The sequence below is a fragment of the Neopsephotus bourkii genome, unplaced genomic scaffold (assembly GCF_033783945.1).
Source record: "Neopsephotus bourkii isolate Nb327-2 ecotype Australia unplaced genomic scaffold, CSIRO-AGI_Nbou_v1 NB_768, whole genome shotgun sequence".
NCBI classification, from domain to species: Eukaryota; Metazoa; Chordata; class Aves; order Psittaciformes; family Psittacidae; genus Neopsephotus; species Neopsephotus bourkii.
Window position 1 is genome coordinate 483,932 of NW_026901264.1, and position 13,262 is coordinate 497,193.

A 13,262-nucleotide genomic window follows, 5' to 3' on the forward strand; every position below is an offset into this window, starting at 1 on the left:
TCAAACAATTTACTGTACAAAAGAAAGTATAAGCAACTGTTAATATTTCATGATTTCAGCAAATAAGGAACAATTCTGATAAGTATGTTTTCAGGATATAGTTCCACCATTTACAGGAATGTCAGTAATAAGTCGGGAATACTTTTGGATAAGTATTTACACATAAAATCCCCTTTGAGGCAGTTCCCCAAAGATTTCTCTTCTGAATAGGTAGTTCACATTTGGCTTTCTTCTGGATCGTTTGGGTTCCAAGGAATGAGAGGAAGAACATGGATATACAGACAGAATTCTGCTTGATCTATTCCCACTCACAGTCCTGTTGCAGTCAGTGGGCCTGATCTAGTAAATACTACCAGGAGTAATGCTTGTGTGAATAGACCAGGCAGGATTTGTCCCTACAGTTGTAAGCTATCAAATTTACAAATCAAAGTTACAAGTTTTTAAAATAGTGACATTCCTACAAGTCAAAATATAACAGAAATGAGAGTTAACAAAATATAAGCCCTTTATTAATAAAAATCTTTGGTTGGATCAATATCTTAAATAAGCTTCAAGAATACTTGGTTAATACCATTTTCTTTCTTCCACATAATTACTTTTCTGGTACCTTCTTCGGACAGACTATAGAAATATATCAGGTTTATCACATACTTTAAAACAAATAAATAGATCAAAAGCTAAATATGGCATTTTTCTTTTTTAAAGTTCTAGCATTTATCTTTAAATCAGTTTGACAAAGAAAAAAGGAAAGGAAAAGGGAAACAACTAACTTCTCTTGAAAACAGTCTTTTGATGTTTGGTTTTGTAACAAACCATACAGTAGTTAGACTTTAAAGGAATCTTTCCTTTTTCTTTTATTTTTCAGTTTGATATTTGTAATGTAAGTGCCATGGACAAGACAAAGCAATAAAAGAAAGGAGGTTAATTGCACCAGTATTATTTGGAAGTGCAGTTTTGTCATTTGACAAAGCAAAACTAAAATGTCCTATGCTTCAAAAGAGGTGTATTGATGGGATTTAGGTAGCCATTTTAAGTAAGGACTTTAGACTTCTACTTTAAGGAAGCTCCTTCTACAAAAGATAGAGTATTTTAAGACAAAAGAAAAGTCCTGTGACTAACTGACGGTCTGGTCCTGTAGCCCCAGTGCAGGCAAAACTTCCATTGAGGACAGTAAATGGGACGTGGTTTGGATTTACTCCTCTGGCACAGCCTCCTTGAAGTGCCATTCAACAGCAGAACATCTGCAGGAACAACTGGCTGTGAAAACCTCTTCTGCAGAGGACAGAGGGCAGACAAAAGCCTGGCTGAGAAAGGGATGTGCTAAACTAATGGGAAAAGGGAATTTCCTCAGCAACACCAGTGTCTGAGTACTAGGCAGGGCTTTCTACATGTGCTCATTAATTCAGGGCATTTAACCAAATGCTCTATGATCATCTACCTTCTGGGAGCATCTCCAGGGTTGTGCTGCTGCTGCCTGGCCATATGCAAGGAGCTGCTGGGGCTCTGCACACACACAATTGGGGCAATTTCATATCCACATCAGCCCTGCACTGGTAAGAAAGAACTTTTCCAGGTTCATTTTTCTAATGTTTCTGAAAAGAGCAGTACCCTGGTGCTTGTTTCACACCTCCAGGGTCACACTCAGATGTCTGCCAGCAGAGCTACAGCCTGACATGGAAAGCATGTCAGTCTGACAGGCTTTACGTGGTGTCTGTCCTGCCAAAAGGAATACTAGGGCACACTCTAAAGCTGATTTTGCATACACTTTATAGAATCATAAAATCATATAATAGTTAGGGTTGGAAAGGACCTTAAGATCATCAAGTTCCAACCCCCCTGCCATGGGCAGGGACACCTCACACTGAACCATATGGAGTTATCCCATAGACCTTCAAGCCTGGGGTTTCAAAAATATTTTAAATATTTTAAATTACTAGTATTATCACTTAAATGACTAGTATTATCACTTAAAAGTTACCTTTAGTTAATTAATAGGCTAAGGGCAGATTCTCAGAGAATATCAAGACATACTAAGTACCTGAATTTCTTAACACACACCACCATCAATAGTGTTATTAAAAATTCCCTGCATTGCTGCTTGTGCAAAAGAAAAAAACACATTATCAGAAATAGACTGTGGTCCTCCATGTTTGTAAGAAGAGCGTTTCTCACAAAGATGGGAGTAAAATGGCAGCACATCCTTCAACATGCACCAGGTTGTCCATTAATCGAGTCCTGCCCCAAATGCAATGGCTTGTGTATCAGTGGAATGCCCCGACATACTCAATTCCCTCCTCTTCTAGACATCAAGAGGGTATGAATGGCAGGAGGACAAGCTCCCACTGTGGCTCCTGGAGAGTCTGGGGCTGTGATTGTTACAGTTTTCACCTTTTTTCTTGTCCTTATCTTTCCAGGTTTCTAGCAACTGCAGCTTCCCTTGCTCTTCTCTCATGAAGACCTCCACCATGAGAACTTTCTCTTTATGAATCTGCTGACTAATGTCCTTGGGAATGTCTGGGATAATCCAGTCAACAAATTCACTCATAAACATGACCAAGTTCTGAAAATGAAATTATGAGAACATGTCAGCAAGATCAAATGAAAGGATGACTGTAGGGGAAGGGGGCAATTTTCAGTGTACTTAGGAAGGAAGAATAAGGGACAGTATTTGAGTTGGGCTCAACTGCATGTCACAAGCCTGATACCAAGCCAAATTCACCTCTACTCCTTGCTAGAAGAAAAATGGCAGGCACAGATCTCTTGTTTTATGTACAAATACTGTCACAATCACTTAGAAATTCAAGAGAATACTGACATTGATACATGGCCTAAAAGTTTCACATCAGAAGGACAGAAGCAAACAGGAAGAAGTAAAATGATGCAAGTTGGTAAAATACATTCCAATGAAATGTTCCTTATTTTAAAACTCTAACTTCGGAAATTTTGAACATTTAATTTCTTGGCTAGGTTTAGAAATTATTTGGGATGAAACTGATGTTGCTTCAGTGAATTTGTTGTTGTTCCCCTGGAGAAACTGGTGGAATCTAATCAGTATTGGCCTTGTGCTTTGCTGCTCACTAAGGTTATTCTGTTGCTTCTGCATCAAACCGGTTCAGGGATTCTCTGGGGGTTACTTTTTCCACTGAGGATATACCTGGCTCTGCATGGGTGAAGAGGGTGAATAAGGATGGGCAGCTGAGAAAGAAGATCTTTTTTTTTTTTTTGACCTAATAGCTTGTTTCCAAAGGTGGCTTGCCTTACGTAGCTAAAGAAATAGTATAATTCTTTTTCTTTCCCAGATAGAAGGTACCTGCAGTACAACCTACCTGGAAAACTATCACAAATGCTAATCTTGCTGCTAGGACAGCCCAGAAATCCTTTGAAATGTCATACTTGTTTTCAGACCAGGGGGGTTCTCGATAATCTTTGTATCTGCAAAACAAGACTCAGTAAATCAGTGATGTCATTCAGAAATCTTAGCACCATGAGGAATTAATACCAAAGTGTTGAACAGGAAATCAAACCTTCTAAAAACAAGTTCACTGCTACAGTATGAGACATTATTAACCTCTTAACAACTGAAAGCCTCCCACAAGATTTACACCAAATTAAGGGTCTTCCATCTTACTACCCTCTGATTAGCACAAATAATACCAATTCTGCATAAATATGAATTACAGTTAGATAATTTATTTTAAGATCAGTAAAAACTAACACAACCTATATTTATAAGGCTAATTTTAAAAACACAAATACTGATCTGAGATCTATGGGGTGTGTTATACTAGTGTTCTCCTTGCTCATGATCAGCTCATGTCTGCCATATAGACAGAAGATGAGTATTTTTCCTTAGCTGTTGCTCACAGAAAATCTATGAGCTCATCAACAATAACATGTTAGAAACGGGACCAAGAAAAACACACTAAACTTGAATCACAGCATGATTCCTATGTTGAAGCAATTAGGGTTCCATGATTTCAAATTATTTAAAAATCCATAGAATATAAAGGAAATGATGAGATGAGAAAAAGAAAGAGGCTAGGAGTAGTAAGCAAATAAAACTGGCATCTTTGTATTGGACTTCTATTCCATCAGTTCTGTGCTAAGAATATGTTTGCAACCTTATTTATTCTGTGGCTGAGATCACCAAGAGAAAATAAAAGGAAGCAAAGCTAGTCAGCTTTCTCTTTTTTCCTCCTTGAAATGTCTCTTCCCTCTTTGTTTTCCTCTTCTTCACCTCCTTTATCCCTCTTTCAGTTTTGCAGTGCTTTCACTGTTACATTACAAGGTCCTGCAGGGACAGGAAAAGGAGGAATGGCTTTCCACTGAAAATAGGAAGGTTGAGAGGAGATCTTAGGCAGAAATTCTTCCCTGTGAGGGTGGTGAGGAGCTGGCACAGGGTGCCCAGAGAAGCTGTGGCTGCCCCATCCCTGGCAGTGTTCAAGGCCAGGTTGGACAGGGCTTGGAGCAACCTGGTCTAGTGGAAGGTGTCCCTGCCTGTGGCAGGGGGTTGGAACTGGATGAGCTTTAAGGTCCCTTCCAACACAAACCAGTCTGGGATTCTATTATTTGGCTTTGGTCCCCAGTTCTAAATGTTAAACATTTGTTTTGAAGGTGATGCATATGGAGGGGAGCTTAGACAAAGTGTGTGTTTCAGCACTAACCTAGATTGCTTCCTAAGCTGAACTATGTGACAATAATTTGCTTTAAAAATGAAAAGAATATGTAGATATTGTTACAGGCATGCAGATTTCAATTTAAATAGGTCTTAAGTTCAACAACAATTTAAATAGGTCTTTGGTTCCAGTGTAGAAAAGGATGCTATTAATCTCATCAGGAATTGTTACAGAAACACCATATCAACAGCATGTGGTATGACAACATGACATCAGAGTAACACCATTTTCTTCCCTTAAAGCATCACTGTACTCTTTATCATAATTTACCTCTTTTCCTGAAAAAAGGAATACATAATAAGAAAAATCATTGCATGGATAAACACTGACTTGAACAACGCTAAGCCCCGTTTCCCAAAATAAGCAGGTTTTGTGGTTGCTTAAATATGTAAGCGAAAATGTTCAAGGAAATGGATCCATCTGATAGAAAAGACTACCAAGGTGCTAAAAAGGTCTTGAAAATACAAGGGACCTGCCCCAGGAATGTAGAAATTTGTCCCATTCTTAGTCAACTGTGAAAACACTTAAAATTAGTTATCATTCAAGAGAGTACCTGCATATCTGAACCTCGTAGCCAAGATCCATGGGGTCATTGGGAGCTGTTCCTGCTTGAAAATCGCTGACATTAAAAGAAGACAGTGTATGGTTCACGAAGCCATGCATGGTGCCATTCTTACTGTACATATACAGGTACACGAGGCGTGGAATGAAGTCAGATGTGAATGAGATCACAAATGCCTAAGCCATAAGAGTAAAGAGTGAGCACAACGTTCAGGCAGTGGTTAAGTTCATAATATCCTCAAGTATGTCTTGTCCAAACTCATGCAACTGAGGGACTGCTTTAGTAAACAAAGGGAGAGATTGCAGCCCACAGGGTCCTAAAAATGGAGTATCCACTGCTGCAACAAGGTAGGATTTATTGCTTACTCTTTTCAGTTGCAGAATATTAGGTGGAATAGCTCCATGTTGACTGAGATTCCTACCTGGAGAACAACTTGGACTCTGCAGAGAATGAAGCGGCCATACTCCCAAGCACCAGAGGAAAGCAAAATATGGCACTACATAAGCCACAGCTTGTCCCTGATGCATTGTATAAGGTTCAACTGATTTATTTCCAAGTAATTTTATGTTCCACAAACAACCAGCAGTGAAGTGACTCTTTAAATTCTCACTGCATTGTAAAATCAGGTATGTATTTCAACTCCATCAAGATAAAAGGACGAGGAGGCTGAGCCCAGTTTTATATTTATGGTCCCCAAAATTGCATTGTATTTTGTGATTTAAAAGGCTTTCTAAAAATGTGCTACAGAAAATGCAAGAGAACCAGTTCAGCTGAGCTCTTCAGGACTTTAGCCCTTCTCATTTGTCATACTTATGAAACATTCTCACTGGCATTAATCTCATGTACATGTGGAACAAACACAGTACAAAACGTTTTACTTCTTTTACAATAAAGAGGTGTATTACATAGATCAAAGAGGGGAAAAAGAACACCGGATAATGACAAAGAGAGACTACAAGGAGGAAAAGAAGAAAAAAAAAAAAAAAAGAGACATTATTTCCAAAGGAAAAGAGAGGAAATGGTAAAGACAAGTTAGGGCAGTCTACCAAATAGCCAAAAGAATGGTTTGGCCATTGCGCAACAGACACCTGTGAGCAAAATGAAGGGATTTCTAGTCTGGGTAATGGTGGAAAAGCCATGAGGGCACATAGAGACGTGGCTATAAGGCCCTACACGGCCCCTGTTTTTCTGCATCTCAAACATGTTTTCAGCTTGTCATTCAGCTTTTCTTGTTTCAACTAATAAAGCTGATGATGATCATTGTGGATGTCTATTCATATAGAATCTTAGATAAGTACATACATTAATATATTAAAGTGAGCTAAAATTTTCTAAGGGCTGGGATATTCTAATATTTCATAAAATATTTAAATCTACTTGTTCTTGATTTTAAGGGATTTACACGGAAATAAAACCACTAGAGCAGAATGGAAAACCAGGCCTATTGAGTTAAAAGTTATTCATGCCAAATTACTTACATTTATGATGACGGCAAGCTTTCCAATACCTCTGAGGATATTATACCAGATTCCTGAGGAAAGAGACAAACATATAAATGCTGTTTCAGTCACTAAACTGTGATAAATTACTTTTTTAGTTAACAGTGTTAGGAGCACTTACGACTGTGCCAAACTAGCGTTATATTTTAAATTAAAAGAAGAACAAATTATAAGAGATTGACAACCTGTAGGCAAAGGGAGCCCAACTCTGTCAATGTTTAGGCACCTATTTTTTGAGGTCTTAAGTTAAAAACTTCTTTGAGGAAGAGGGAGGCAAGTGTAAGATAGAGGAATGCCTGCATAGGTAGAAAAGAAGAACATCAGGAAATTTCATTCACACTTCTCAAATGCCTGGGGAGAAGAAAGTTAGACAGGGAGCTGGAACTTCCGTACACATGGTGCAGAACATACTGATTTAGCAGCTTTAAAGATCTACCTGAATCTGTGTCTACACCTTCTCATCACTCTTGATCCTAGCTCAGTTTTGAGAAAGCAAAGCTCCAGTGGAGCCACTTGATGGGATTTTTCCAGTTGCATCTGGAAATCACACAGGTACAGGTTTCCTCAGCATGGGCTCTGTGCAGACAAAATGTAATACCAACCAACCCTATGCTGAATCAGGTTCAACCCCTCCAGATTTAGCCTGAGGATGATGCATGAAGTCCCCTGGCTCTGACCCATCTCCTTCTGCAGATCCCACTCCTCATGGAAAAGCTTCTTGATGAAGAAATACAGGGCTTCCACAAGATCCCTATGGTTACAGCGCTGATGAGCCACTCTCCTATTCTGGGTCTCAAGAGGAAGAAAGATGTAGGAGGTTTTACACAGGGAGCCATCCCTGGAAGACTCCTCCAGCCTGGCCAAATCGTTTGCTTGAAAACTAACTGGTCTCCTGGCACAGCAGACATAAGCCAGCCTGGACAGAACTGAAGATCAGAAGTACAGAACTGAACTTCAGGAAAAAATACTACAGTACCAGTGGAAGCAGAGATAGATCTGTGTTTGCTGCCAGTGGTTACCCACTGCCTTGAGCCGGTGGGACTTTCTCCTTTTCCTGATTTTTCCTGATTCTGCTGATGCCTGCCCTAAAATCTTGCCTGGTTTGTCTGAGGCCATCTCACAGTCTCTGACTTCAGAGTGTCTCTGAAAGAAGTGGGGTTCTTTCACCCACAAGATCAGGATTGAATTTCAACAAATTGCAATTAACACCCTCTCAAAACCAAAAGAAAAACCTCAAAACCCCCACCACAACCATAAAACCAATAACACTCTGCCTAACATCTCCACCAGCAACCTTCAGCTGTGTTCTCCAGCTCTACGATGATCTGAGGGCACAGGGATGAGCCCAGAGAAAATCTCTGCTTGCACAACACCAGAATAAACACTGAGTTTGGTAACAGATCGTGAACTCCACTGCTCTGGCTGAGTGGTTCTGTAACATGAACAATTACTTTAATGACCTTTTTAATCATAAGTAACCAATGCTTGGGAGAAATAGGTTCCTCATTACACACACCCATAGCTTTTACCCCCCATAGTAGGGGGAGGACTGGCCTGGTGTCGCCATACTGCTGCAGAGCCCAGTGCCACCTAAATTCACTGCAGCTTTCAGCTTAACCCTTCAAACATTAATGCTGTGTAGGTTTGAAGGGATACATTTACCCACAGACTTCTGAGTCTTCTCTCATTCCCAAGGGTATTTCTCCAGGCTAACTCCAGAAATATTAAATGCAGGAATTTTTACTGCATTGCCAGGAAGGATTGTTGATGTGCAGAGCTAAGTGAGATATTTCACATATTGATCATTTTGATTTGAAAAATGATATTGTTTACTTAATAAAATATTCAAGCTCTGATGTTTCTATTTTAAAAGTAAATCCTTGATAAGTTATGACAGTTCACAGTTAAAGTGCAGGCTAATGTTTTGAATTTTCCTATAAATATCTTCCTCTTAATGAAACTAACTCAGCATAATAATATCCTGCCATCCATCCAGGAATAAACAAACAGGGATAACAATAGCAATGTGCACTTACCTATATCCTTTGCTCTGACTGCTACCGGTCTCCTCAGCTCAGTAACAAACTTTTTTGCATCTAGACGGATTTCAATTATGTTGTTCAACAAAGCAAACAAAGGTGCCAACGGGAAGGATGCAACAAACAAAGTCACAAACCCAAACTGAATAACTAGAAAGAAAAAGAAACCATTTCATCAGCTGTGTTCAGTATTTATCAAATTGCATCATCCCATCAGTGCCATCCCATTAAATTCCAACAAGATGACATGTGCTGTGAAACTAAGTTCCATTTTTGGCATCAGGCAGGGTTTCCCTGACTGCTGTTTCATTTGGGCACCAAAGGGCCAGTTGCCCCTCTTACAAAAGGCAAGACAAAGTAATCAGAATCATAGAATCACTGAATCACAGAATCCACCAGGAAAAGACCTCCAAGATCAAGTCCAACTGTTCCCCAGCACTGCCAAGGCCACCCTTAAACCATGGCACTGAGGGTCTCATCTGCACAGTTTGTGAACATCTCCAGGGACAGTGACTCCACCACTGCCCTGCGCAGCCTGTTCCAACGCCTAAATACCCTCTCTGGGAAGAAATCGTTCCTAATCTCCAGTCTAAACCTCCCCTGGCACAGTTTGAGGCCATTTCCTCTTGTCCTGTCACTTGTTGCCTGGGAGCAGAGACCAGCCCTCTCCTGGCTCCATCCTCTTTTCAGGCAGTTGTAGAGAGTGATAAGGTCGTGTGTGTCCTGTCGTATCCCGTCCCCCCCTGCCTGAGCCTTTTCTTCTATAGACTGAGCCCCTGCCAGGTGCTTCCTCCATTCCCCATCATAATTGTGCTCCAGGTCCTTCACCAGCTCCATTGCCCTTCTCTGGACCTGCTCCAGCACCTCAATATCATGGATAAAGAGACTCCTGAACTAAATTTGCTATCAGTGAGACTGGCACAGGAGTGATCTGAAGGAGTGGGAATATGGCAGCAACTGTGTGAGCTCTGTATAAATGTGCCATGCTCCACCCAGCAGCTTTTTAGCACTCATTATTCCCACTGGAAGCTTCACCTTCTGAAGTATAGAAACTTACAGGCTTCAAAAGGGACGTGACTGATCTCTGCCTTTATTGGGAATAATTTGCTTCCTACAACCTGAGGTCATACTTGCTTTTGTCTGATGAGGACATGGCAGTGATTGTCATACTCACCCTGGTACTGTCACTGCTCCACCCTTCTCTTCCTCTGTTACTTCCAAATGCTGATCTCAGTAGATGCATCTTTTCATATTTTTAGGAACTGACAGCATGACCTTGTAGCTTGTACTGTTAAATTTCAGTCTGTTTCCCCTACTCTGAACATCAAGGTCATCAGCTATTCTAATTTGCCTCTGCATTTACTGGGAATGCAAATTTTTGGTGTTATTTTACTTCATTACCCTTCACCACTATTTTGCCTAGTCATTCCTTAAAATACTAAATAAAGTTGCTCTTTTAAGAAAGACCCTTCAGGAATGCTGGATACTGTAGCAAACAGCATTATAGAATCATAGAATCACAGAATCAACTAGGTTGGAAATGATCTTTAAGATCTCTAAACCATGTCATTAAGGGCATTATGTTGAACAGTTCTCAGCCTTTCCAAGATTAAAAGTAGGAAAAGAAATAGAGTTGTATAGCAACACAGAGCTGACATCCAGTGCTTAAATTTCATTATCACTCACTCAACACGTTATTTTAAAAATCCCAATTGTATGTGATAAGTACAGCCTCATCTACAGGCACTTATCTCTAAGAAGGTTTAGTCCAGATTTCATTAAAAAGAAACAACCTTGTGTGAGAATATGCAGTGAAAATTATCAATCTGAATTAAGTAACTTATTTCCAATGCAGTGTGCAACTGATGAGAAAGTGACGATCTCAAATTTATGCCATTTAATCATTTGCATTTGAAACTTGACGGTGATATGTCACATGGCTTGAGAGAAAGTATCTAAACAGGGGAAGTTCAGGTTAGACCTTAGGCAGAAGTTCTTCCCTGTGAGGGTTCTTAGGCGCTGGCACAGGTTGCCAATAGAAGCTGTGGCTGTCCCATCCCTGGCAGTGTTCAAGGCCAGCAATCTGGTCTAGCAGAAGGTGTCCCAGCCCATGGCAGGGGGTTGAAATTGGATGAGATCTGAGGTCCCTTCCAACCCAAACCAGTCTGTGATTCTGTGACAATATGCTGCCAAATTCATCCATGAAGTAGCCAGTGGTTGGCTTAAACATGCTACAGTCCGAGACTATATACTTCAATAATTAAGTTATGCCTCATATCTACTGTCCACTTTATCTACAGTTCAAAAACCTCAGCTCTCCATCCCAGTTTGTCAGAATAATTGTCGTTTAAAATGCCTTCTCCTCATCCCACTCACTCATTTCCATATACTCAGGGGTAAGTCCAGCAAAAGGCTCCAGGTTATAGTCCACTTCATAGCGCTGCTTTTTTTTCATGTGCTCTTCATGGTCTAAAGAATGCCGATGCTTTAACTTCATGTAGCGCATAAATTTCTTCATTTTTCTGGGGGAAAAGGGAAGGATTCCATTAGCATGCCCTTAGGGGAACAGTGCCTATTTTGCAGCTGTTTTACATTAGTAGACGTAATGAGCTTCATACCTATTTTCATAAACACTGTGCAAGAGTGAAGTACAAGTGAAGGGGCAGTGAAAACACCATGTATTTTACATGTCCTAAAAACCATGCGTTTAATAAAACCCCAACAAGAAACAAGCAAAAATTGCTACTTACGGGATGCCAATCTCAAATAAATTGTTTTGGATCAGCTGCTTGCCCAACATGATGATACTGAGCTGGATACACAACTCCATTAGGCAACCTCCTGGAGCACACTAGGGTGGACAGAAGAAACAACAGTTAGAACATCTGCTGCATCCCTGTGGCAGAAGCAGATGGTGCTCACAACCAACAAGATCACAGACAGAGGGAAAGTGAAATTACCTCTTCCATTCGGAAGGAGTGGAAAATGTAGACATAATCTCCTGGACGTCCAACAAATCTAGGGTACAATGGTTAGAATTATAAATTTGCTATGGATTTTATACTTTTTATATGCGATTCCTAAAGTCAAACTCTATGCCTTTGAATGGGACCCCCTAGTGTTTAGTCCTGAAAAGATGTATGACATTATCTTTAGTTTTGTTTTAAAGAGCAAGTCCTGTTTACTGAGTAAACTACTCGGAAAAACTGCAAGTGTTGTGCCCTACAACATTCCAGGTAGAAATCCTCTGAGGTAATCCTCATTACTGTTGCATTAGCTGGAACGTGCCACATGGATACTTTATTTTAGCCTTATGTTTTCCTGTTGGTTGTAAGAAGGGAGATGATACTTGCTATGATATTAAGTTAGGAGTGATAAATAGAGAACAGTTCATAGTCTGGTGGGGGATTGTGGCTGAATGCATAGATTTATTAGTACAGGAAAAATATGGACCTGTTGGAGAGGGTCCAGAGATGGGCCAAAAAGTGATCAGAGGGATGGAGCACCTCTGCTATGAGGAAAGGCTGAGAGAGATTGGCTTGAAGAAGAGAAGACTCCAGGGACACCTTATTGTGGCCTTTCAGTTCCTAAAAGGAGCCTATAAGAAAGATGGGGAGAGACTTTTTAGCAGGATTGTTGTGACAGGATGAGAGGTGGTTTTAAACTAAAAGAGGTGATATTCAGGCTGGATGTGAGGAAGAAATTTTTTACAGTAAGGGTGGTAAAACACTGGCACAGGTTGCCCAGCAAGGTGGTGGATGCACCATCCCCAGACACACTCAAGGCCAAGCTGGATGTGTTTCTGGGCAACCTGATCTAGTTGAAGATGTCTCTGCTTATTGCAGGGGGGTTGGAGTAGATGAGCTTTGAAGTTCCCTTCCAACCCAAACTATTATATGAATCTTTTCTATGATTATCTTAAGAAATGGCTTTAACAAATTTGAAACTGCAGAGTACCAAGTCTGTGTGTTATCCCATGAGGCTGAAGAGGTTTGGGGTCAATAGTGAGGTATGCTTAAGCCAGATTTACTTTACTGTTCTATTATGGTCTTAGCTCAGCAGCAGCTGTCTCATAAGCAACGACTGGAAACCAGGAACAGCACTTAGCATAACTCACCGGCCTTTGAAGAAAGCAACATAGAAGATGGGTGTGTAGGCATTGACGAACTTCAGGAGGAAAGCCTTAAAAATCAGCCGCTCTTCAAAATTCTTGTCAGTTTTTGGCACCTCTGGAACCAAGGTGAAATGTATAAGAAACATTAAGGAATTAATCCTACCTGGAACATTTCAAGATCTTATAAAGGTGGGCTTTGAGCCATCTTTTAAACAAAGGGGTATATATTTGATAGAATTATAAAACAGTTTGAGTTGGAATGGACCTTAAAGCTCCTTGAGTTCCAACCTCCTGCCGCAGGCAGTGACACCTTCCACTAGACCAGGTTGCTCCAAGCCATGTCCAACCTGGCCTTGAACACTGCCAGGGATG

At 40.5% G+C, this 13,262-nt stretch overlaps 1 protein-coding gene across 5 annotated transcripts in view; it reads right to left on the minus strand.

Annotated features, from left to right (window-relative positions):
- Positions 1–1,875: 1,875 nt before the first annotated feature.
- The window catches only part of ANO1 (anoctamin 1), an 80,708-nt gene continuing 69,321 nt past the window's right edge, over positions 1,876–13,262 (minus strand). For all 5 annotated transcript variants that reach the window (XM_061355011.1, XM_061355010.1, XM_061355009.1 and 2 more), the window contains 9 exons: positions 12,894–13,005; positions 11,737–11,794; positions 11,527–11,627; positions 11,153–11,298; positions 8,774–8,926; positions 6,717–6,769; positions 5,230–5,414; positions 3,327–3,432; positions 1,876–2,560 (listed from right to left, as the gene is read on the minus strand). In XM_061355011.1, the coding sequence (XP_061210995.1) occupies positions 2,300–2,560; positions 3,327–3,432; positions 5,230–5,414; positions 6,717–6,769; positions 8,774–8,926; positions 11,153–11,298; positions 11,527–11,627; positions 11,737–11,794; positions 12,894–13,005 (1,175 nt within the window). In that variant the 3' untranslated portion in view covers positions 1,876–2,299. The remainder of the gene's footprint in view (positions 2,561–3,326; positions 3,433–5,229; positions 5,415–6,716; positions 6,770–8,773; positions 8,927–11,152; positions 11,299–11,526; positions 11,628–11,736; positions 11,795–12,893; positions 13,006–13,262) is intronic.